Below are 26,652 nucleotides of genomic sequence, written 5' to 3'. Positions count from 1 at the left end.
GCAATTCGGAGGGTTGGTGTGAGCAGTTCATTTCAGTCATTCAGCGTTCTCACTGCCAGTTGGAAAAAGCTGCTCCTCAGCCTGGTGGTGCTGTCTCTGAATTTCCGATATCTCTTTCCCGATGGGAGTAGTTGAAAAATGCTGTGTATGGGGATGTTGGGGTCCTCAATGATTTTGTGAACTCTATTGAAATTTCAATCACATTGATGGGGGGTGGGGGTGGGGGTGGGGGGAAGGGGGTGGTTTAGGAAGACTCCATTGATCCTCTCCACCACCTTTATGGTCCTGTGGCTTGAACTCCGATCCAATGCTCCACAGGAACAGTGCCATGCCATGATGCCACCAGCCAGGATGCTCTCAATAATAAGTTTGACATGATGGTGTCTGGTAGCCTTGGCTGCCTCAGTCTTCTCAGGAAGTGCAGTGGCTGCTGTGCCTTCCTGACAAGTGTTGTGTGTCCAGGATAGGTCACTTCTTAAGGAACTCTGAGGAACCTGGTGCTCTCCACTACTGAGCTATTAATGCGTAGTAGAGGGTGGTCGACCCTGGTCCTCCTGAAGTCCATGATTGTCTCCATCTTGTCCATTTTGGGACACAGGTTGTTACCCTCGCACCATTTTGTGAGATTTTCCACCTCTTCTCTGTGGTGCATCTCATTGTTGTTGCTGATGAGGCAGACGACTGTTGTGCCATCTGCAAACTTGTTGGAGCGGGATCTGGCGATGCAGTCATGGGTCAGCAGCGTGAACAGGAGCGGGCTGAGCACATAGCCCTGAGGTGCGCCAGTGTTCAGTGTGCGGTGCTCGTCATTCTGCTGCCAACCCGGACAGACTGCGGTCTTTCCATTAGGAAGTCCAGAATCCAGTAACAGAGAAGGGTGTTGAGTCCCAGTGAGGACAGCTTCTCCACCAGCCTCGCATTAAATGCAGGGCTAAAGCTTCATTGTGTATGAGGTGTGGTTCTCAGGGTGGAGTGAAGGGACAAGGCTATAGCATCTTCAGGGGAACAGTTCCGTCTATAGGCAGACTGAAATGGGCTTGGTGTCTCTGGGAGGTTCGCTTTGATGTGTTCCATCACCAGATGCTCAAAACATTTCATAATGGTGGAGGTCAATGCCACAGGGCAGAGGTCATTGAGGCCTGTTACTGTTACTTTGGTATTGGGGTGATAGTGGCTGTTCTTGAAACCCGTGGGAATGTATGATGCAGTGAGGTGTTGAAGATGTCCATAAGGACCTCTGTCAGTTGGCCTGCTCAGTCATTCAGTACCTGACCAGGTGAGTTGTCTGGTCCCGATGCTTTGTGTGGATTCATACTGCTGTTAAGAAGGGGTGTGAGGTTTGTTGGCCTTTATTAATCATGGGATCGAGTTCAAAAGCCCTGAGGTATTGTTGCATTTGTGTAAGACCTTGATTAGACCCCACTTCAGTTCTGGTCACTTCTTTACAGGAGAGATATGATGCTGTAGAGAAGGAGCAGTGAGATTTATGAGGATTGGAGTGCCCGCCTTTTTATGATAAGTTGAGTAAACTTGGTTTTTCTCATTGGAGCTGCAGAAGGTGAGGGGTTTCTGATGGACGTGTAGAAGATGCTGAGAGGCGTTGATCGTGTGGACGGCCAGAAGCTTTTTCCCAAATGGCCAACACTGGGGGCGTAGTTCTAAGGTGCTTGGGAGTAAGTGCGGAGGGATAGAAGAGGTGAACTCCTCACACAGAGAGTGGTGGGTGCATGGAATGCGCTGCCAGCAGCGATGGTAAAGGCTGGGACAATAGGAGCTTTTAATAGATTATTAGGTACATGGAACTGAGTAAAATGGAGATTTATGCAGTAGGGAAATTCTAGGCATTTGTTCGAACAGGTTGTTCGATAGACATGACACTGTGGGCCGAAGGGCCAGCACTGTGCTGTAGATTTCTAGGTTGTATGTTCGGGATAACTCAGAGCAGCTGGGAATAACTGATGACGAGTGAGAACCATGGCTTGTTATCACCTTCTCAGACAACTGAACTTAGCCTGTAATGATGGATAATCAGGGAGGTCCTCTTTGGCAACAACGGGTTACCAATTTTAAGGGATAACCAGATTCTGACTCTGATTAATGGTTTTGCAGGAGAAGTTGCTACCTTTTTTGGGAACCAGGAGATAACTAGTAGCATTAGGGATGGTCAAGACAAGTTAGGATCTCCTCAACCAGCTGAGGATAATCAGAGCTTAGGGATTTACCACCACCTTGGTAAATGGAGATAACCATTGACATGATGAGCAAAGCCAGTTTACAATCTTGAGAGGGAGCTGAAGATAACCAGGTAAGTGATCCCCAAGGTCTGTTGCCTCTTCTCAGGAAACCTGGAATCATTTGTCCAGTCAAGTTCCCCTAACATTAGAGATGGTTCAGAGGAGTTTCACAAAGATGATTCTGGGAACAAAAGGGGTATTGTATGAGGACCATTTGATGGCTCTTGGCTCGTTGGGGAGATCTCATTGAAACATTTTGAATATTGAAAAGCATGGACAAAGTAGATGTAGAAAAGTTGTTTTCCATGGTGGGAGAATCTCAGACAAGAGGACACAACTTCAGGAGTGAAGGGTATCCACTTAGAACAGAGATGCAGAGAGATTTCTATAGCCAGAGAGTGGTGAATCTGTGGAATTTGTTGCCACAGATGGATGTGGAGGCTGGGTCACTGGGTGTATTTAAGGCAGAGATTGATAGGTTCTTGATTAGGCAGAGCATCAAAGATTATGGGGAGAAGTTTGGGTAGTGGGGCTGAGTGGGAAAATGGATCAGGTCATGATTGAATGGCAAGGCAAACTCGATGGGCTGAATGGCCTATTGTAGAGCTCGTCGAGCTTGTTGATCCAAACCAAGGCTTTTATTAGCAAAAGACAGGAGCTCTTCACAGGTGGCCGACCAGTCCGGAATGATCCGACCTAGCTAGGGACACAACCCTTTAAGGCCCAGACAGTAGGCGTGGCTAAGCTCTCAGCCAATTGTTGTAAGCACAGTCTAGATACTGTAACTATATACACTATATACATTGGTGATAGATCTGTACTATCACACCTATATCATATGGTAACCCAAGAACCATTTTTAAATGTGACCATTCTTGTATTCACTTGACAATTTGACAATGCCTCACTTCCAACTCTGCAAGAACGTGAACATATAAAACAGGAGCAGGAGTCGGCCCGTCAAGCCTGCTTCGCCATTCAATGAGATCATGACTGATCTGATTATAGGCTCCACACATTGTCTTTCTCCTGAGTCCCAAATCCTTCCTCCTCCTATGTAGACCATCCATCTTCTTGTCTCTCTTGCTTGTTCCCGACCTTCTCATTCCACTGACCTCCACCTCCTCTCCCAGTGATAAACATGTGCGCAGCCAGCACCCAGCATTTTGCTGATTCACTTCAGCACCAGCTCGTACCTTGGCACATCCACTCTACTTTCAAACTATTCAACCAGGCTCTCTCCATTTTAATAAAAGAAATTGGTTGATTCGAAGCGTTTACGTTTGTCAGCTCCAGATACTGAACGTCTTCCAGGTTCTGAAGATAAGGTGAAATGCTGAAATGGCCCCAACCCAAAAATGTGGTTCAACTCAGGAATGAACTCAAATGAGTGTTCAAGGAGGCTGTAGAGGCAGGGACAAGTCTGAGCTCAGGGAATCAGTTTTGGTCTGAAGGGCCTTTTTATGTGCTGTATACATCTCTGGCCCAGGTGAACAACTTTATCTAAGCTGACTTTGGCCTGATGCGTTGTTGGAGACAGCCTGTCAAGAGAGCTGCCCGTGTGATCTTGGGCTCAGTTGGGTACAGATTAAAGTTTGCCCTCACTGATTGGTGTAACATTACTCCACAGATGGAGCCAAAAGTCCCAAGTGATGAGAAGGTGCAAAATGATGATCTGAGCAGTGTAGAGGTAAGAGTGTGGGTGTGTGTAGGTGTGTGTGAAGGTGTATGTGTGGGTGAGTGTGCGTGTGCAGTTTCCATTAGCCCAAAATTTCCCCATGTCTCCCTTCCTCTAGTTTAAACACAAACAGCACAATAACGGGCCATTCCAACCCATGAGTCCGTGTCACCCAATTTACATCCAATTAACCTACACCCTCAATACATCTCAAACCCTCAGTAGTTCTCTATCTCTTTCCCTCTCTCCCTCACACACACCAATTCTCTTTCTCCCCTTGTCTCCTTTCCCTCAGCTCTCCTTCCACAGAGCCAAAACAACCCTTCCACTCCCCCAGTCAATTCTCATTTTGTCTGTGTCCAATGAACACCTTTTGTCTGATGGTCTGTCCTCCTCCCTCTGCCTTTTCTTCCTTCCCCGTCCCCCCAAGCCTTTTAATTCTATTCATACCTTTTTTTAAATATTTTTTTATTTTTCACACTCTGAACTATATCAACCAAAATATGTACAAACGTTTCTATTAAATTTACACAGTGGTCTTTTCTCCCCTTTTTTTCCCCTTTCCCTTCCTCCCCTATACCCACCACCCTCCAAAACCCATAAATATTCAACATATACAATGCAATAAAACCATAAAACAATATTTTCACACAAAGGAAAATAAACAAGAAAAATGTGTCATTTATTTATTACACACTGAATCTGGTCATTTTGTCTTCTTTTCATTTTCATTCTCATTTTAAAGGATGGAGGTCTTAGGCAAGCTCTCTCTGATATGTTCCATGTATGGTTCCCAAACTTGTTCAAACATTGTGACTTTATTTTTTAAATCATATGTTATTTTTTTCCAATGGAATACATTTATTCATTTTCATTTCCTGCATTGATTTAATCATAAATTTGGCTACTTTATTCTTTTTACTTGTCTTTTGTCTAGTTTTATCCAACATTGGGTCCAAATTAAGGTTAAAATCCCCTCCTATCAATATATTTCCTTGGGTGTCTGCAATCTTCAAAAAAAATATCCTGCATAAACTTTTGATCCTCCTCATTAGGTGCGTATATATTGAGCAAATTCCAAAATTCTGAGTATATCTGACACTTTATCATTGCATACCTCCCTGCCGGATCTATTATTTCCTCCTCTATTTTGATTGGTACATTTTTGTTAACTAGTATGGCTACACCTCTAGCTTTTGAATTATAGGATGCTGCCGCTACGTGTCCTACCCAGTCTCTATTTAGTCTGTGTATTTCCTGCAGAGATGCTATATCTATTTTTTCCTTCTTCAATAAATTTAGTAGCCTTTTCCTTTTGATTTGGTTATGTATTCCATTAATGTTTATAGTCATATAGTTCTACATGGCCATCTTATATCTTGCATATACCTCTTTTCCACCTCTTCACCACCTCCATCTCCCTTTTCCCCATTTTCATTTTTTAGTTTTCTTTTATTACACTTATATCATCACATTTAAGACATAAAGTACCCCCACAGTTCTCACTTCCACTAATACCTTAACCCCAAAAGTTCCCCCCCTCTGAGTTGCCCCATACCCCTTGCCGGGCAACCACAACTCCCCTTTTCATTTGGATTGCGATCTTGTTCGCAGCATCAACTGATTTTGCAGTGACGGTTATTTCCCGCCTACCCAGCCCTCTCCAGAAAATACTTTTTTTAACACATATAACAAAGCTCTCTCTCTTCTTTTTTTCCCCCTTTACTCCCTTCCTTCCCTTCTCTGTTCCCTCTTTAGTTGTTTACATATTCATTGTTTTTACAACTTTATATATACTTTATCACCATTCTTCATTCCTGTTATATCTCTTCATCTCTTCTCCTGTCCTGCAAACGTTCTGCAAATTCTTGCGCTTTCTCTGGATCTGAGAACAGTTTGTTTTGCTCCCTGGGTATAAATATTTTAAGCACGGCTGGATGTCTTAATATGAATTTGTAACCTTTTTTCCATAAAGCTGATTTCACTGTATTAAATTTCTTCCTCCTCTTTAAGAGTTCAAAACTTATGTCTGGGTAAAAAAAAATTTTTGACCCTTGTATTCCAATAGTTTATTATCTTCTCTAATTTTATTCATTGCCCATTCCAGTATATTTTCTCTTGTCATGTATCTCAAAAATTTTACTAAGATGGATCTTGGTTTTTGATGTGCCTGTGGTTTCGGAGCTAATGCTCTGTGTGCCCTTTTCTATTTCCATTTCTTTCTGCATTTCTGTCATTCCCAGGACCTTCGGGATCCATCCTTTTATAAATTCCTTCGTTTCTGTGCCTTCTTCACCCTCCTTCAGGCCCATTATTTTTATGTTGTTTTGCCTATGATAATTTTCCAACGTATTAATTTTCTGAGATAACAACTCTTGTGTCTCTTTAATTTTTTTGTCACTTTCTTCCAATTTTTCTCTTAAGTCATTTACTTCCATTTCTTCAACCGTTTCCCGCTCTTCCACATTCTCTACTCTTTTCCCTATTTCTGTCATTACCAGTTCTAACCTTTGCATTTTATCTTCTGTTCTTTTCATTTTCCTTTTAATTGTATTAAACTCTAATGACCATTCTTTTAGTGATCTCATTTGTTCTTCAAAAAAGACTTTATCTATATTCTATTCATCAGTTTTGCCTTCTATTTCTCTGTGAAGATCTTGGTCTTCTTGCTCTTCTTTTGTGTCTGTTTCTGTGTTTGTGTCTTCTTCTTTGTGTCTGTGTCTCTTCTGTTTTTCCTGATGAGCTGCTTGTATCTCTTTGTCAGCCCTCTTCTTGCTGGGCCTCTTGCTGCTGGTCCTCCTCTCCTGTGCTGCTCGTTTGTTGTTCCTTGCCCTCCAGCTGCTTGCACTGTGACAGCCCACTCCTCTGCTGATCCCCCTCCCGCCTGTGTCCTCTTTCTCCTTTGATTGTGCACTGCGCATCTGCGACTCCTCACGCATGCACAGTCGCGCACTTTTGTTTGGCTCCAAGAGCCATTTTTGTAGTGCACTGGCTGGTGGGTTGTGACTCCGCAGAGCAGGCACTGACCTCGAGGGTTGGGCGCTCCTCGTCACTACAGCGTCCTGTTCCTTCATACAGGTAAGGCCTTCTTTCTTCTCCGGTGACTTTTTTTACTTTTTTTCTGGTTGTTTTTACTTTCTCCTTCTTGGAAGCCATCTTCTTGTATCTTTATCTTCTATTTCTTATATTCTATTTTTGTTATGCTTTGCTTTTTCCTAACTTTTTTCCTATTTTCCTGGAGAGGGCTGGTTTTCCCGACCAGCCACTACTCCTTCACGTGACTCCTCCAATTCTATTCATACCTTGAAGAAAGGCTCACCTTGACCCTTCCATGATCACTGTGAGACCGGCTGAGTTCCTCCAGCATTTCTGTGCCTTTGGAGTACAGACTTCGGCAGGTTGCCACAGTGACTTCCTTTGGCTAAGGATGAACACGTCCAATCTCTTGAAGCTGACTTTACTTTGTAGAGTTGAAGGGATCAGTGTTCACCTAGTGAACATAGAGCATTACAGTACAGTGCAGGCCCTTCAGCCCATGATGTGCTGACCAATATAAACCTACTCCACAAGAGTCTAATCCATTCCTACCTCACACCCAGAACCCTCTCTTTGTCTTGCATCTAAGTCTTTTAAATGCCTCTATTGTTCCAACCTCCACCACCACCCCCAGCAATGTATTCCAGGCCCCCACCAGTACCTGAGTAAAAGCATAGCCCTGACATCTCCCCTAACCTTTCCTCCACTCACCTTATACAAATGTCCTCTGGTCATTGTTACTGTCGCCCTGGGAAAAAGATGCTGGCTGTCCACCTTGTCTATCTCAAAATCTCCATTAAGTCAGCTTGATGAAGAGATGTGACAACGAAGGCGTTGTTCACTATATTTCAGAAGTAGTTAGATGTGAGTCATAAAGAGATCAACGTCTGCTTTACTGAGGCAAGGTGTTCCAGTGGATGCCCAAACTTGTCTTAGCCCTTGGCACTGAGCCCAACCACTTCAGATAACCAGCCTCTCCAGTTTCATGGTCCACGTTCTGAATGCACTTTGCAAGACTGACTGAGCAGGTTAAATAGCGTCAGTCACAGAAAAGATTCCTCCAGCAGATTGTGTTTGACTCCAGATTTCAGTTCCTGCAGTCTCCCATTGATTCTCGTGCACCGATTAGCACCGACCCTCATCCCGTTTTGTTCTTCCCGCATTCCTGTCAATGCCCCCACACTCCACCCTTCAGCCGCACGCCAGGGGCAATTTATACGGTTCACCTGCCATCCTGCAGGTCTTTGGGATGTGGGAGGAGGTCTGAGCATCCAAGGGAATCCCCACTCTGTCACAAGGAGAACTCCACAAAGTGGCACCTGAAGTCGGGATTGAACCCGGGTCTCTGGTGCTCTGAGTCAGCGGCTCTGCCCCTTCCACAACTGAGTTGGCCAATGGGCTCATCTCTCCTGGTGTCACGGCAGGTAGTGTTCAGGCTGTTTTCTTCTGGCGACTTTTCATGGTTGAAATGGGATGCATGACCCCTACTCCTGGGCTTCCCCTTGGGGAGGGTGAGGAGGCAAGACATGACAGTCCTCCTTATAATTGTTCCTATGGAATTTAAATATCGTTGGCAAATTTTTACGAAAGTGTCGTACTTTTTCCTTAAGTTGGAAGTGATTTTTCTCTGGGGGAACATTTCCACGTTCATTTCCGTGTTCCAGCGAGTGTTGCTCAGGCAGGAGTCGGATTTCCAGGTAACCGCTGTGCACTTCCTGGCCACTGCCAATTGCGATCATTGCGGATAGGATTTGAAACTCTCTACTTCTCCTTTTCTGCAACCCGAACCTTTTCCCAGTTCTACTGATGATTCTTGGTCCAGAAACATTTCTTCCCCTGCAGAGGCTGCCTGACCTGCTGAGTGTTCCAGCATTCCCCCTGCCGATTGCTAACCATACTGGTCCTTTTTGTTCTCTGCAGTCGGGTTTGCTGTATGAAGAGGCTCTGTACACAGTCATCCACAGCAGTGGGAAACGCGATGGGAGCCACTGCAAGGACGGGAACGATCTCCTTCAGTACCTGCTGAACGTGAGTAAGCTAACTGCAGCAGTTCTTCACCAACAGGTCTGCTGACTGTGCTTTTAATTTTGCTCCACCACCCCCCCACCAACCCCGCCAACTAGGGTGAACAGAGGCACCATCTACAACTGCAGAAGAGACTGGTTAGTCAGAACTAGGCTTCAGGATAAGGACCCCAATAGCAGGGCCCCTTTCCTTTGTTACCACTGTTTAAGAGGGGTGGAACATAAGAAATAGGACAGGAGTCGGATTAATAGCCCGTCGAGCTTGCTCCGCCATCCACTGAGACCGTGGCTGATCTGATCATTGACTTAATTCCACCTCCCTGCCTTTACCCCGTATCCCTTAATTTTTTTTTATGAAAAATCTACCTAACTGAACCTTAAATATGTTTAATGAAGTTGCCTCAACTGCTTCCCTGGGCAGACAATTCCACAGATTCACAAATCTCTGGGGAGAAACAGTTTTTCCTCATTTCCCCTGAATCTTGAGGCTGTGTCCCCTAGTTCTGGTCTCACCTACCAGTGAAAACAATTTTTCTGCTTCTATCAAGTTAAGTTTATTGTCATCTGATTGCACAAGTACAACCTGACGGAAAAGCGTCCTCCGGTTCTCGGTGCAAAGCATACAGATGCTCTACCAGAGATAACACACAGAGGCATGTGTGCGTGTGAGTGTGTGTGAGTGCATGAGTGAGTGCATGTGAGTGTGTGTGGGTGTGTGGGTGTGTGTGTGTGTGTGTGTGGGTGTGTGTGCATGTGAGTGGGTGTGTGGGTGTGTGTGCGTGTGAGTGGGTGTGTGAGTGTGTGTGCGTGTGAGTGGGTGTGTGAGTGTGTGTGCGTGTGGGTGAGCATGTGTGTGTGTGTGCATGTGAGTGGGTGTGTGAGTGTGTGTGCGTGTGGGTGAGTGCATATGAGTGTGTGTGTATGTGAGTGTGGGCACCTGAGTGTGTGTGTGTGTATGAGTGTGCACCGTGGCTGTGTATGTACAGTTAGATGATGATAAACTTGTGTGAGGAAACAGAAATGTGGGAAGGTAAAATATGGGCAGGACTCAGGCAGACTAACAGTACCTGTAGAAAGAGAAACCCATGACCTTCCCTGACCCAAGACATCGACAGGGTTTTCTCACCACCGATGCTGCTTCACTGGCTGAGTTTTGTTCTCTGTTTCAGGTTCCATCACCTACTGGTTTCCTTGTTTCTGCTCGCGTGCTTCAATGTCGGTTCTAAGCCATTTGATTCCTGCTGTAATCCAGTCTATGCTCTCTCAACCTCTCTCCAGGTTTTCCAAGTAGGCGAGGAGGAAAACAAGGCTATTCTGAAGCAAATACAAGAGCTGAAGGTAAGCGACAGGTGCCCAAATGCCGGCCTCCCTGGGCACCACCACATGAGCAACCACCAAAAATCGCCAACTAACAATCACTTCCGTTCTAGTAGCTTCTGTTAAAGGGCCTATCTCATTGGCCTGGAGACCTGGTGGCGACTCGAGTCTCTGGGGAGTCGCGGGAAATTGAAACATGCTCGATTTTTTTGGGAGACTTTTTCCAGTCTCCAGCAGGTTTTGAAGATGTCTCTGCGATGTCTCCATCAGTTGTGGTGATGTCGCGGAAACTAATTTTGTCTGCGACTGGGGAGACGTCTCCAAGACCTGATGGAAACCAAGGAGACATTGCGGAGATGTCTCCCCAGTCGTGGAGAAAATTAGTCTCCGCAACGTCCCCGTGACTTCCGGGCGAATTGGTTGTCACCTTGTCTGGAGACATCACCCTGGCATCCCCTCGGTGAGAGCGCAAGCCATTTTTTTGGTCTCCCAAGTCGCCCGAGTTGCCGCGACTGTCGCGGTGATGTCTCCGCCAATGAGATAACAGTGTTACGTGGCCAGACCCTTCACAAGACAGTTATCGGTAAAAGACTTGGAGACACTTTCAAGAAAATGCAACTCAGGGGGACAGGTTAATGGAGGAAAGAGTTACAACTGTGAGGAGCTTCCGGAGGACTCTGCAGAGGCTTAGCAGCTGGAGGGAAGTAGTGAAGATGAGCACATCCTGCATGATGAACACGGACCCCTCTGGTACAGAGGGATCCTGGAACTTGGTGCACGAATCACCATAGGCTGTTGTGAAGCCACAGCTTTAATGAGGAACATGAACACCATTGCCATTTATGGCGATGGGAGTTGAATAAAAACTGAGGGGGGTTATGTTTCAATTGGAATGGAGATGAATGAAACTGCATGCAGAGAGCGGTGACTGTAATGCTCTTCTTCAAGGGAGGATGTGTTTGGAACAGTCCAGAGTAGGAACAGGTGGGTTGTCTTAACGGGAAAGGTTTGTGAGGTGGGGCTTGTGGCCTCCCGAGTCAAGAAGACAACGAGGGGACAATTAAATGCTATAAGCTCCTAAGTGGGGGGGGGGGGTCCTGAGAAGAAAGGAGTTCCATTTATTTTAATTTAGACATACAGCACACTATCAGGCCAGTTTGAGTCCGTACTGCCCAACTTACAGCCAATTAACCCAAAACCCCCGGTGAACAGTGGGAGGAAACCAGAGCTCCCCTCCCCCATGCAGACACAGGGAGAATGTACAAACTCCTTACAGACAGTGTGGGATTCGAATGCAGGTCCAGAGTCAATCGCTGCCACTGTAAAGATGTTGTGCCAACCGTGCTGTCCATCTTGTGGGAGAATCGAGAACTTTGGATGGCCATTTACAAAAATAATTGGTTGCTCACCGATGATAGAGATGAAGTGGTGTTTTCTCTCCAAGGGCGATGGGTCTGTGGAAGGGAGAGAGGAAGCTGTCTGAGTATTTTTAGGGGATGTTGAGAGATTTTTTTTGATAACTGAAGCTAGGGGTTTGTGTGGTGGGTTAAAAGTCACCAGGGGTAGATAGAAATGTGGAGGGAGGCTGTTAAACTAGAAAGTGCTGACACTGGGGTCGAGTGCAATACACCAACGTGCTGGAGAAACTCAGCAGGTCATGCTGCCTCTACAGGAAGTGAAGGGCTGCCAATGTTTCGGGCCTAGGCCCTTTGCCAAAGTATAAATGAAATCCGCAGGAGATGCTCCACTTGTGCCCACACCTCCCCCCCCTCATCACCATTCGTGGCCCCAAACTGTCCTTCCATGTGAAGCCACACTTCACTTGTGAATCTGCAAGGGTCACCTACTACATCCGGTGCTCCCGCTGTGGTCTCCTCTACGTCGGAGAGACTGGACGCAGACTAGGAAATTGCTTCATTGAGCACCTCGGCTCTGTCCGCTACAATAGCGTGGATCGCACAGTGGCCTCCCATTTCAATTCCCTTACTGACATGTCTGCCCCTGGTCTCATGCACTGTCAGACTGAGACCACCCACAAATTTTTTTTAAATATTTTTTATTTTTCACACTATGAACCATATCAATCAAAATACATATAAACATTTCCCTCTTAAATATACACAGTGGCATTTTCTCCCCTTATTTTCCCCCCAACCTTCCCACCCTCCTTCCCACCCCCTTCCAAACCCATTAAACCTTCAACATATACAATACAATAAACCCATTAAACAATGTCATCACACAATGAAAATAAACAAGAAAATTGTGTCATCTACTTTTACACACTGGATCAGGTCATTTTGTCGTCTTCTCATTTTATCATTTTAGGGGGTGGAGGTCTGAGGCAAGCCCTCTCTGTTGTGTTCCATGTACAAATAATGTGACTTTATTTTTTAAATTATATGTTATTTTTTCCAATGGAATACATTTATTCATTTCCATGTACCATTGCTGTATTCTCAGGCTCTCTTGACATTATACATTATACATTTTTTGCTACTGCTAAGGCTATCATAATAAATCTTTTTTGCGCTTCATCCAGTTTAAGGCCTAAATCTTTACTTAGAAGAAAGATCTCTTGATTTCTTGGTATGTTGCTTTTTGTGATTTTATTTAATATCTGATTTAGATCTTCCCAAAATTTTTTTACTTTCTCACATGCCCAAATTGTATGTACTGTTGTTCCCGTTTCCTTCTTACAGCAAAAAGATCTATCTGATACTGTTGGGTCCCATTTATTTAACTTTTGGGGCGTGTAACCAATTATATTGTATCATGCATAATCTCATATTTATTATATTTCTCATCGTTCCAGAGCATAACTTTTCCCATATTTCATTTTTTATCTTTATGTTTAGATCCTTTACCCACTTTTGTTTGGGTTTATAGCTTATTTCATCATTTTCTTTCTCTTGCAGCTTGATGTACATGTTTGTTATAAATCTTTTAATTATCATTGTGGTCTGTAATCAATATTCAAAGCTGCTTCCTTCTGGTAACCTCAGCTTGCTTCCCAATTTGTCCTTTAAGTAGGTTTTCAGTTGGTGGTATGCAAACATTGTACTATGAGTTATTCCATATTTGTACTTCATTTGTTCAAATGATAATAAATTATTTCCAAAAAAACAATTTTCTATTCTTTTAATTCCTTTTCTCTCCCATTCTCTAAAGGAAAGGTTATCTATTGTGAAAGGGATTAGTTGGTTTAGCGTCTATAATAATCTTGGTAGTTGGTAATTTGTTTTTTTCCTTTCGATGTGAATCTTCTTCCAAATGTTGAGTAAATGGTGCAGTACTGGTGAACTTCTATATTGCACCAGTTTTTCATCCCATTTATAAAGTATATGTTCTGGTACCTTCTCCCCTATTTTATCTAGCTCTATCTTGGTCCAATCTGTTTTTTCCCTTGTTTGATAAAAATCTGATAGATATCTTAATTGTGTTGCTCTATAATAATTTTTAAAGTTTGGTAGCTGCAAACCACCTTGTTTGTACCATTCTGTTAATTTATCTAGCGCTATCCTCGGTTTCCCCCCTTTCCATAAGAATTTCCTTCTTATTCTCTTTAGTTCATTGAAGAATTTCTCTGTTAAGGGAATTGATAATGATTGAAATAGGTATTGTTTCCTTGGGAAGATGTTCATTTTAATGCAATTTACCCTTCCTATCAATGTTAGTGATAAATCTTTCCAATGTTCTAAGTCATCTTGTAATTTCTTCATTAATGGCTGATAATTTAATTTTTATAGATGGCCTAAATTATTATCTAATCTAATACCTAGGTATTGGATGGCTTGTGTTTGCCTTTTTTTTTATTTAATTTTTTATTTTTCACACCATAAATCACATTAGCCATGATATACACTTTTTCTTTTTCACACATATACAGTGACTTTTTCTCCCCCCCACTCCCTCCTCCCAAGCCATCCCCCCACCCCCCCCTCTCATCCATTTTAGGTATACAATCTAGGTTGCATTAAACCAGTCAGACAATGTTGTCATTCAACAAAAATACACCAGAAATTCTACTGAGTCCGTGTTTGCCATTTAAATGTGAAATCCACATTATTCAATGGCATCGCTTCACTTTTATTTGCGTTGATCTTGTACCCTGATATTTCTTCATATTCCTTCAATTTCTTATGTAATTCTTTTATTGATAATTCTGGTTCTGTTAAGTATACTATGATGTCATCTGCAAACAAACTGATTTTATACTCCTCTTTTATTTTTATCCCTTTTATTTTCTTTGCTTTTCTTTTCTTATCAGTTCTGCCAAAGGTTCTATTGCTAAAGCGAACAGGGAGATAGTGGACATCCCTACCTAGTTGACCTGCTTAATTTAAATTGGTTCAATATATATCCATTTACTGTCACCTTTGCCATTGGTCCCTTATATAATGCTTTAATCCAATTAATATATTTTTCTGGTAGGTTGAACCTCTGTAATACTTTAAATAAATAATTCGATTCTACCCTGTCAAAGGCTTTCTCTGCATCTAAAGCAACAGCCACTGTTGGTATCTTATTTCCTTGTACTGCATGGATTAAGTTAATGAACTTTCAGACATTATCGTTGTTCGCCTTTCCTTAATAAATCTAGTTTGATCTAGTTTTACTACTTTTGGTACACAGTCGGCCAATCTGTTTGCTAATAGTTTTGCTATTATCTTATAATCTGAGTTAAATAGAGATATTGGTCTATATGATACTGATGTTAGTGGATCTTTCCCCGTCTTTGGTATTACTGTAATTATTGCTGTTTTACATGAATCTGGCAAGTTTTGTGTTTCTTCTATCTGGTTCATTACTTCCAGGAGAGGAGGAATTAATAACTCTTTAAATGTTTTATAGAATTCTACTGGGAGTCTGTCCTCTCCAGGCATTTTATTGTTCGGTAGCTTTTTTAATATATCCTGTATTTCCTCTATTTTAAATGGTTTTATCAATTTGTTTCGCTCCTCTTCTTGCAATTTCGGTAGTTCAATTTTAGCTAAAAACTCATCTATTTTGTTTTCTTTCCCTTCGTTCTCAGTTCGGTATAATTGCTCGTAGAATTCCTTGAAGTTTTCATTGATCTCTGTTGGGTTATATGTAATTTGTTTATCCTTTTTCCTTGATCCCAATACCATTCTTTTAGCTTGTTCTGTTTTAAGCTGCCAGGCTAGTATTTTGTGAATTTTTTCTCCTAGCTCATAATACTTCTGCTTTATTTTCATTATGTTCTTCTCCATCTTATATGTTGTAGTGTTTTGTATTTGATTTTATTGTCCGCCAATTCTCTTCTTTTTGTTGTATCTTCCCTTGTTGCTAGTTCTTTTTCTGTACTTACTATTTCCCTTTCCAGCTGTTCTATTTCCCGATTGTAGTCCTTTTTCATCTTAGTTACATAACTTATTATCTGCCCTCTGATGAAGGCTTTCATTGCGTCCCATAAAATAAATTTGTCTTTCAATGATTCCGTATTTATTTCAAAGTACATTTTAATTTGGCGCTCAATAAATTCTCTAAAATCCTGTCTTTTAAGTAGCATGGAGTTTATTCTCCATCTATATGCTCCAATTTTCCCTTGCAGCCGCTGCAATCGTGTCTGCCTGTCCCGCATCGGACTGGTCAGCCACGAACGAGCCTGCAGCTGACGTGGACTTTTTACCCCCTCCATAAATCTTCGTCCGCGAAGCCAAGCCAAGCCAAAGATATGCTCTTAGTGGGATGTCCTCCAGTTCTATTGCTAATAACAGGGGTGAGTGATCAGATAACAATATAGCTTTATATTCCATTTTCCTAACTCTCCCTTGGATATGGGCTGACAACAGGTCAATCCTTGAGTATGTTTTATGTTTACTCAAATAATACGAGTATTACTTCTCCTTTGGGTGTTGTCTCCTCCATATATCCAAAAGTTGCATTTCCTGCATTGATTTAACCATAAATTTGTCAATTTTGTTCTTTTTGCTAGTCTTTTGTCCAGTTTTATCCATCTTTGAATCCAAATTAAGGTTAAAGTCCCCTCCTATCAATATATTCCCCTGCGTATCTACAGTCTTCAAAAAAATATTTTGCACCAACTTTTGATCCTCTTCATTAGGTGCATATATATTGACCAAATTCCAGAGTTCTGAATATATCTGACACTTTATCATTACATATCTCCCTGCTGGATCTATTATTTCCTCCTCTATTTTGATTGCTACATTTTTGAATTATATGATGCTGCCGTTACGTGCCCTACCCAGTCTCTCCTTAATTTATTGTGTTCCATTTCAGTTAGTTGCGTTTCCTGCACGAATGCTGTATCTATTTTTTCTTTTTTCAGTAATTTTAATGGACTCTTCCTTTTGATTTGGTTATGTATTCCATTAATATTTATAGTCATATAGTTCAACATGGCCATCTCATACTTTGTTTACATCTCATTTCCGCTTCCTCACCACGATTCCCCTTTTCCATTTCTCAGTTTTCCTCTTTTGATCTCAATGTCTGACAACACTTCTAAAACATAAAATATTTCAACTACTCCCACATCTAAAATTCCCTTAACCCCAAGTGTCTCCCCCCCCCCCCCTATCTGAGTCACCCCTTATCCTTTGCTGGGCAACCACAACTCCCCTCTCCATTCGGACTGCGAACCTGTTTGTAAGTGTCAACTGATTTCACAGTGACTGTGATTCTCTCCCACCCAACCCCCTCCAGAAAAGACTTTTTTCATATTAGAACAAAGCTCCCCCTCTTTTCTTCTCTTTTTCTTAACCCCCCTCTTTTTTGCCCCCCCTTCTCCCTTATTTCCCTTTTCTTCCCTCCTTTAGTTCTTACTTATACATTATTTTTACATCTTTATATGTAGTTTGTCTTCGTTCTTGTTACATCTCTTCATCTCTCTTTCTATCCTGCAGGTGTTCTTCAAATTCTTGTGCTTTCTCTGGATCCGAAAACAGTCTGTTTTGCTCCCCCGGGTAACTATTTTAAGCACCGCTGGATATCTTAACATAAGTTTATAGCCTTTTTTCCATAGGATCGGCCAATCTGTTTGCTATTAATTTTGCTATTATCTTTTAATCTGAATTAAGTAGAGATATTGGTCTATATGGTGCTGGTGTTAGTAGATCTTTTCCCATCTTTGGTATTACTATAATTATTGCTGTTTTACATGAAACTGGCACGTTTTGTGTTTCTTCAATCTGGTTCATTACTTCCAGGAGAGGAGGAATTAATAACTCTTTAAATGTTTTATAGAATTCTATTGGGAATCCAACTTCTCCAGGTGTTTTATTGTTCGGCAGCTTTTTTAATATATCCTGTATTTACTCTATTTCAAATCGTTTTGTCAATTTGTTTTGCTCCTATTCTTGCAATTTCAGTAGTTCAATTTTAGTTAAAAATTCATCTATTTTGTCTTCTTTCCCTTCGTTCTCAGTTCAGTATAATTGTTCATAGAATTCCTTAAAATTTTCATTAATCTCTGTTGAGTTATATGTAATTTGTTTGTCCTTTTTCCTTGATGCCAATACAGTTCTTTTAGCTTGTTCTGTTTTAAGCTGCCAGGCTAATATTTTGTGTGTTTTTTTCTCCTAGCTCGTAATATTTCTGCTTTATTTTCATTATGTTCTTCTCCACCTTATACGTTTGTAATGTTACTTATTTATTTTGTTGTCCACCAATTCTCTTTTTGTTGTATCTTCCCTTATTGCTAATTCTTTTTCTGTACTTACTATTTCCCTTTCCAACTGTTCTATTTCCCGATTGTAGTCCTTTTTCATCTTAGTTACATAACTTATTATCTGCCCTCTAATGAAGGCTTTCATTGCATCCCATAATATAAATTTGTCTTTCACTGATTCCGTATTTATTTCAAAGTACATTTTAATTTGGCACTCAATAAATTCTCTAAATTCCTGTCTTTTAAGTAGCATGGAGTTTAACCTCCATCTATATGTTCTTGGTGGGATGTCCTCCAGTTTTATTGCTAATAACAGGGGTGAATGATCAGATAACAATCTAGCTTTATATTCCGTTTTCCTAACTCTCCCTTGGATATGGGCTGACAACAGGAACTTGTCAATCCTTGAGTATGTTTTATGCCTACTTGAATAATATGAGTATTCCTTCTCCCTTGAGACTACCCACAAATTTGAGGAACAACACCTCATCTTCCATCTGGGAACCCTCCCACTGGATGCCATTAATATTGACCTCCAGTTTTTCTTAGATTTCCCCCCCCACCCCCACACCTTCTTCCCCCTGTCTTCTTTCCTCTAGTTCTCTCTCTCTTCTGTCTCTCTCTCTCTCTGTCTCTTTCTGTCTCTCTCTCTGTCTCTCTCTCTCTGTCTTTCTGTCTTTCTCTGTCTCTGTCTCTCTGTCTTTCTGTCTTCTCTGTCTGTCTGTCTCTCTCTCTCTCTCTCTCTCTTTGTCTCTGTCTGTCTGTCTTTCTCTCTCTTTCTCTCTCTGTCTCTCTCTATGTCTCTCTCTTTCTCTCTTTGTCTCTCTCTCCCTCTATCTCTCTATCTCTGTCTGTCTGTCTGTCTCTCTGTTTTTCTCTCTGTCTTTCTCACTCTCTGTCTGTCTGTCTGTCTGTCTCTCTCTCCCTCTTTCTGTCTTTCTCTCTCTCTGTCTCTCTCTCTGTCTCTGTCTGTCTGTCTCTCTCTCTCTCTCTCTCTCTCTCTCTCACTCTCTCTTTTCCCTTTCCCTTCTGTTTCCTTTCACAGAGCCAGAACCAATTCTCACCTTTCCTCTCATCATATCCAATTAACACCTTTTGTTGGTCTGGAATCTCCTTCAGTCTTTATTCTGATGCCTTTCCTTAAAGAAGGGCTCAGGTCCAAAACGTTGGTAATGTACCTTTACCACCTATGGATGCTGCGTGACTGGCTGAGTTCCTCCAGCATTTACTGTGAATAAAAATGTGTGAGGGGTGGGGGGGGGCTGGGGAAGTAGGGGCAGAGGCAGGAGTACGGGCTAACAAGTAAAAGGTCATATGGTGGGAGGGATGAAGTGAAAAAAACCTGAGGTGATGGGGGAGGGGAGGTCTCTGAAAGGAGAAGGAAGGGGTCATCTACTTCGGGCATCTCGGTTGACGTAGTGGTCGGTGCAATGCCTTTACAGCGTCAGCGATCAGGACTTGGGTTTGAATCCTGCGCTGCCTGCAAGGAGTTTGTACCTTCTCCCCGTGTCAGCGTGTGTTTCCTCCGGGGGCTCTGGTTTCCTCCCACCATTCAAAACATACCAGAGGGGTGTAGGGTAATGGGGTGTAATTGGCCGGCAGGGTCTCACAAGTTGATGGGGTCTGTTACCGTGCTGTATGTCTAAATTCTGAAACTTTTAAATTTAGTGGGGAGCTGGGGGAAAGGAGACAAAGGGATAGGAAAAGAGAGAGGATTGAGGGTGGGGGTTAAGGAAAGTGGAGGTCGATGTTAATGGTTGGAGAATGCCTGATGGAATATGTACCTTCAGTTTGTGGGTGGGCTTGATCTGGTCATGCCTGAGGCCACGGACAATTGAGTCAGTGTGAGAATGAAGTGGGGAATTAAAGTGGTTGGCCACTGGGAGATCTTTGCTGTTGCAGAGGAGACTACAGTCAGATCATCTGTGGTCATGGCATGTTTGAACATTCACATGGAACAGGGAGATGCAGGTTTTACAGGCACTGGGGCAGAAATTGTGTTGGATTTCACCAGCAATTCCCAGGCATTCACACCCATAACGGGGGATGCGGCCCTCGGGAACGTGGGCTCCTGTCTGCTGGGAATGCCATCCCTCAGGAACGTGGGCTCCTGTCTGCTGGGAATGCCGGCCCTCAGGAACGTGGGCTCCTGTCTGCTGGAAATGCTGGCCCTCGGGAACGTGGGCTCCTGTCTGCTGGGAATGCCGTCCCTCGGGAACATGGGCTCCTGTCTGCTGGAAATGCCGTCCCTCGGGAACATGGGCTCCCAAGTGCTGGGAATGCGGTCTCTGGGGAATGTGGGCTCCTGTCTGCTGGCCTTCGGGAATGTGGGCTCCTGTGTGCTGGGAATGCCAACCCTGAGGAATGTAGTGTCCTGAGACTGAACCCAGTCGGTCAGTGTGGAGGTTAAACGTGGATCAGGAGGAGCAGGAATTCCCTTGGATGTAGCTGCTGAGTCACCAGTCCAACCACTCCCATGGAAAGCCCAAAGCAGTAGAGAAGAATCAGGATGGTTACACATTTCAGACAGTTTCTGGTTGCAGCTCCATTTTGGATCATTTATCTGTTAAGGTTATTAAGAGTTGTTCTTGCTGATAGTTTTCATACTGTTTAAATGTCAATCCCAGAAATGCTATGTTACAGGAGGTTCCTCTGTCCACTGGATCCATCAGCAGCTGTGGAGATATCTGTTCCGACATGCTCACTCCACTCCGTGTCCCATTGCTTCATGAATTATACTCCCATCCATGCCTGTTCATTCTTAGTAGGAAGAGTGAAGGGAGAATTTCCCATCCTAAAGGTATCCAGGAGTACATGGGAATAGGGCAGAGCAAAAGTGGAGAGAGCAATTAAGAATACCAGCCGGGATTCTGGGATTTACAAACACAAAGAGAAGCTGGAAGGATCCCAGTTAGTAGATTCTGGGGAGATCCCAGAAGAGAATCCGGGGGGAGGGAGAATCCCAGGGATCACAGGGAGAATCCTTAGGAGTGATGCATCGGTAAGTTCCCGGGAAGGTCACAGGGAGTTGAAGATCCTGCTGGGGCGTGGTATTGTCCTGTCCATTCTGAGAGCCCTGGCTGGGTTATGGTCAGAATCAGATCAGAATTTATTGTCATGAACAAGTCACAAAAGTCATTGATTTGCAGTAGAATCACCGTGCAAACATTCATATAAACCACCTTACAACAATAAATAAAGAGTGCACGAAAAGTCAGAGAGAGGTAGTGTCTTTAGTTCACTGATTATTCAGGAATCTGATGGCAACAGGGAAGAAGCTGCCCTTGTGTCACTGAGTGCTCATCTTTAGGCTCCTGTACCTTTTTCCTGATGGGTTCCCCATCCCTCATTAACTGTCCCCTTCAACATTCTGCCCAGTGTGCTCCCACCTTTCCTTGTCTCCCTGCGCACATGGAGGACGTAGGCCATCCATTGCAGCTGCTGCCCTGTTTGGAATCCTGCTGCCAGTGGGAAAGTGAGCTGTGCAAAAGGTTGAAGGTGGAGCAAAGCCTCATCAGACATGATCCCAGCATTGCTGGCCTGGGTGCTTCCAGCTGCGTGCATGACCGATCCATGAGCAGTTCCCGACTCCAGCAGAACTCACCCTTAATCCAGATTCACTCAATGGTCGTACATGGGGAGGGATGGTCAAATTCACACTGCTTAGTTAAACCCCCTCGATCAGTGGATGCCCCTCACTTAACGTGAAGTGGGAGGTTGTTTTCCAGGACGTTTCTTCTGAGCTCCCTCTGCATCTCCTACAGCCACCCTCCACCTTTCTGAAGCTGATCGTGAAGGAAGCCAGTGGAATCATTGGGAAAGATGCTACGGGTGAGTACTTGTGTTCCAATCCCTGGCTGACCTTCCAATCGGGTCTCCAGAGCACTCCAGGAAGAGCTACGGGCCCATGCTGTTGGTATTTGGAGTAGGGGAGGCCACACAGGTGCAGCAGGAGCCAAAGGATATCATTAAATTCACTCTGACGAGGAAGACCAGTTAAGTGTCAGTTTAACAGTGAGGGAGTGAATGAGGAGGCTAGCAACTGGTTGGCCGAACAGATCGAAGAGCAGCACATGGCATTCAGAGCAGAGAGCGCCATGGGAAGAGTGAAGGGAGAATTTCCCATCCTAAAGATATCCAGGAGTACATGGGAATAGGGCAGAGCAAAAGTGGAGAGAGCGGTTAAGTATAGCAGCCAGGATTCTGGGATATACAAACACAAGAAGCTGGAAGCTTCCCATTAGGTAGATTCTGGGGAGATCCAGGGGGAGGGAGAATCCTCAGGAGGAGTGGTGTATTGAGAAGGTCACAGAGAATTGAAGATCCCGGTGGGGGGGTGGTATTGTCCTAGGGAGATCCCAGAGAGATCTGAAGAGCAGGGCTGGGATGGCAGGGATTGTGACAGGGGGCTGGCATGTATCCAGGTGGGATTGGCTTAGAGATCACAGTGGGGATCCAGAGATATATATCTGGTGGAGGTGGGGGAGTAGATTTTGGGGGCGGGGTAAAGTGTGTCACTGTGGGCCCAGGAGGGTCATGGGAATTGCAGAGCTAGATCCCTGTCGAATCCTAGGGGCCGGATCAGGGTGTGGAAGTTGGAGGGGTGTGCCAGGATGTTCTGAGGGGGAGCATGCTGGGATATCCCACAGGGATCTGGAAGAGATGTCAGAGAGAAAGGGTCATTGTGGGGATCCAGAGAAGGAATGTGCAAAGAAGATCTTTTCTGGGACCCAGTGACATTTCTCAGGGTTCAATGCGGGATCTCTTTTGCTTGTCATCCACGTTAATACTTGGTTGAGACTGCAGGAGGTCAAATCAGTAAGTTTGCAGAGACAAGGCCGTAGCGGGTTGGCTGAGGCCTCAGCTGAAAGGTTGGGTAGATGGAATTTAATCCCGATGAACGCTAAGTATTGCATTTTGTGAGGACAGATCTGGGAAGGAATAAACGGGAGGAGCTTTGATGTTCGAAGAGATCTTGGGGTGAAAGAGGCAATAGACAGGGTATCAAAAAAGGTATTTAGCATGCTTCATCGAACGGGCTGTTGAGTACAGGTGCAGGGACATCAAATTATGTGTACGAGACATGGGTGGAAATGGGTGGACCATAATGATAAGCAGATCTGGCTGCCCAGCTGTAGGACGGATGTCATTAGGCTGGAAGGTGCTGATTATTCTTTTAACAGTACAGCACAGAAGAAGGCCCATCTGGTCCATGAAGCCTCTGCTGCCCAATCAACCTATGCCATAAAACTGATTCCACCCAGCCATGTGTGAGGTGCAAAGAAGTGGCAGGTTTGGAGGGAGAGCAGACACACCAAAGAGTGAGGGGGGGTGTTGTGGGTGATATGAGGGGGGGGTCACAGTTAGTAAGGAGTTAGTACGTTCTCCCGTGTCCATGTGGGTCTTCTCCGGGTGCTCCAGTTTCCTCGCACGTTCCAAAGGCGAACGGGGTTAATAGGTTCGTTGGTCACAGGGGTGTAATTGGGCCACACGGGCTCATGGGCTGGAAGGGCCTGCAACTCAAGTTTTATTTTTAAAAAGAAACCTTCTGAACCTCTTGTTGAACTCGTTTTCCAGGTTTCAGTGACCCGTACTGCTTGCTGGGCCTGATAGTGTCGGACGATCACCAAGAAGAAGAGGCTGAAAGGACAGACAGTCCCAAACCCAGGAGACGACAGAAAGCCTTGATGAAGGAGGCAATCCCTCAGGATCAAATCCAGAGGACAGACGTCAAGAGGCAAACCCTGAACCCCATTTGGAATGAAACCTTTCTCCTGTGAGTTGCCAGCATTGCCACATGGATCTGTTGTGGGCCACGAGTGGGAGGTCAGAGGTCGGGTCCGTTATCTTGTCTGCTGCTCTTCTTGGAATCCGCCTTGGACTTCTGCTACTCTCCAGCCATTTAGTTGATTTTATTTGAATATTTTCGTGCCATTTTCCTTGTTCACTTCAGATGCTGTGGTCTCAGTTCAGTATTTCTGGGCTTGACACACTGTGACTTCCGCTGGACGAATGCAGCCCTTGCTCCATTCTCACATGGCTGGTTCTCCACGGTGCGTCATTGTACAGTGAAGGGGAGCTGGAACCCTGGGTGGATTTATACCTTTTTAATGTTCGGGGAGCTGAGGCTGAATTGCAGTGGTTCCTCACCCACTCTGTTCCCCAAGACCAGCGAGCTCACTCCAAACAGGGTGAGAATCTGGCGAGTGAACTGGTGCATGATCAAACTTAGGGATCTGGCATCGGTCCATCCGCTCTGCAACTGGATCCTCAGCGCAGGCCCCAATCAGTGGGGATCAGCCACATCACCTCCTCCTCACTGCCCATCCACTCAGGGGCACCCCTTAAGGCTGCGTGTTCAGTCTGTCCCCTCCACACTCATGACTACATAGCCAAATTCAGTTCTAATGCGGTCTCTAAGTTCACGGACATTTTCGGCTGAAAAATGATGGGGTCAGAATAAAGGATGGAGAGCGAGAACAGGAGGCGCAGTTGGTGTATGGTTAACATGATGCTGTTATAGCACCAGAGATCGGGACTGGTGCTCAAATCCCACACTGTCTGTAAGGAGTTTGTACGTTCTCCCCATGTCTGCGTGGAGCTCCGGTTTCCTCCCACCGTTCAAAACATACAGAGTTTATAGGTCAATTGGGTGTAATTGGGCGGCACAGGCTCGTGGGCCAAAAGGGCGTGTTACTGTGTTGAAGGTCTACATTTTTTAAAAAAAGCTTCCAGGAGAAAACAGAGGGAACATTGCACTCCTTCATAGAAGCTTTGAGGACATCCATTAATTTGATGAAGGGGAGGTTGAGGGACCACACACCTGTCCACACTGATGGGGACATGTGGACAGGGTTAGTCCCTTCAATTTCCAGGCAGTCCAAATTTCAGAAAGCCTCCCCTGGATTTGGCACATCGAAGCAAGCATGAAGAAGGCACACCAACACCTGCACTTGTTGTGGTCTGAGATTTGGCATCTACCTACCTCTAGACCTTTCAGCTACCCAAGCACCTTCTGCCTGGTGATCGTGACTGCACTCACCTATCTTCCCTGACACCCTTGAAAGTCTGGTACACTGCTAACAACTTCCTCAGTGATGCAAAATACTCATTTAGTTCCGCTGCCATCTCCTCGTCTCCCATTATTATTTGCTAGTCTCCTTTCAAGGATAGTCTTTTCCTTCACCTCCTTGGTTCATTACACAACACCTTTTCCCTGGTCAATTCAGCCACCAGCTGTTCTCAGAAGACACCCTGAAGGCATTCGATAAATTATTTCTCTTGCCACCCAGTACAAACCTGGTTTTCCCAATCAACCTGCATATTGAAATCCCCCATGATTACTGTAACATTTCCCTTTGCATGTCTTCTTTATCTCTCTCTGTTGTTTGCACCGGTCACATCCTGGCTACTGTTTGGAGGCCTATAAACAATTCTCATCACGGTCTTTTAGTGCTTACAATTTCTTAATTCTACCCACAGGGATTCTATATCTTCTGATCCAATGTCTCCTCTCTCCAAAGACTGAATTCCATTTTTAACCAGCAGAACCACCCCACCCCCTCTGCCTGCCGTCCTGTCCTTCCGATACACAGTGTATCTCTGGATGTTTAGACCCCAGCTGGGTCGTCTTTCAGCCATGACTCAATGACGGCCACATTATCACATCTGCCAACTTCCACCTGCACAGCCGGATCATCAGCCTTATTTCTTACACCGGGTATTTAAATATAAGGCCTTCAGTGCTGTTTTTATCACCCTTTTCAATTCTGTTTCCAAAGTTCCCCAAGTTAAATCCTTAATCTTGCAATTTTGCTTGATGCTACACAGTGCATCTACTTGTGTATCTTCTGCCCAATTCACTGCCTCTCATTCTGGTTCCCATCCTCCTGTCAAACTAGTTTAAACCCTCCCCAACTGCTCTATAAAACCTGTCCACCAGGGCATTTTGTACAGGCCATACCTTTCCCAAAGATCCATGAATCTGAACCCCTGCTCTGTCCACCAATTCTTCAGCCGTGCATTCATATGCCACACCTTCCTATTCCTGCTATCACTGGCACGTGGCACTGGCAGTAATTCAGAGATTACCACCCTTGAGGTCTTGCTTTATCCTAATTCCCTATATTCCCTTCTTTAGGACCTCATCCCTTTTCCTGTCTACATCATTGGTACCAACGTGGACCACAACAACTGGCTGCTGCTTTAGAATGCTGTGGACTCGATCTGAGGCAACCCTGACCCTGGCAACTGGGAGGCAACATACCATCTGGGAGTCTTGATCTTGTTCACATAACCTCCGGTCTATTCCCCAATCATTATTGCTCTCCTCTTCTCCCCCTTTCCCTTCAAAGCTGAAGGGTCAGACTCTGTACCAGAGACCTGACCACTATAACTTGTCCCTGATAGAATGTTCCCCCACCCCCCCCCACAATAGTATCCAAAACGTTATACTTATTGTTGGGGGGATGGCCATGGGGGTGCTCAGCACTGACTACCTACCAGTCGCCCAGTGACCTGTCTCTTGTCTCTCAGGTATGACCATCTCCTTATAGCTTCTGGCTATCACCCTGTCTGCCTCCTGAATGATCTGGAGTTCATCCATCTCCAGGTCCCTAACACAGTCTGTACAGAGCTGTAGCTGGATGCACCTCTTGCAGGTGTAGTGCTGTCGCAGATTTCCCACAACCTGCATTTGGAGCATTC

General features: G+C 44.3%; 1 protein-coding gene across 1 annotated transcript in view; it reads left to right on the top strand.

Moving 5' to 3' along the window:
- unc13d (unc-13 homolog D (C. elegans)) overlaps positions 1–26,652 on the top strand; it is a 147,178-nt gene that overhangs the window by 12,599 nt on the left and 107,927 nt on the right. Inside the window, exons 3-7 of the mRNA XM_069923281.1 lie at positions 3,865–3,924; positions 8,869–8,976; positions 10,251–10,310; positions 21,711–21,777; positions 23,524–23,722. Of these exons, the coding sequence (XP_069779382.1) occupies positions 3,865–3,924; positions 8,869–8,976; positions 10,251–10,310; positions 21,711–21,777; positions 23,524–23,722 (494 nt within the window). The remainder of the gene's footprint in view (positions 1–3,864; positions 3,925–8,868; positions 8,977–10,250; positions 10,311–21,710; positions 21,778–23,523; positions 23,723–26,652) is intronic.

Source organism: Narcine bancroftii, chromosome 3 (genome assembly GCF_036971445.1).
Source record: "Narcine bancroftii isolate sNarBan1 chromosome 3, sNarBan1.hap1, whole genome shotgun sequence".
Taxonomy (NCBI): domain Eukaryota; kingdom Metazoa; phylum Chordata; class Chondrichthyes; order Torpediniformes; family Narcinidae; genus Narcine; species Narcine bancroftii.
Note: the sequence above shows the minus strand (reverse complement) of the source record. Positions and strands in the feature narration are given on the sequence as shown.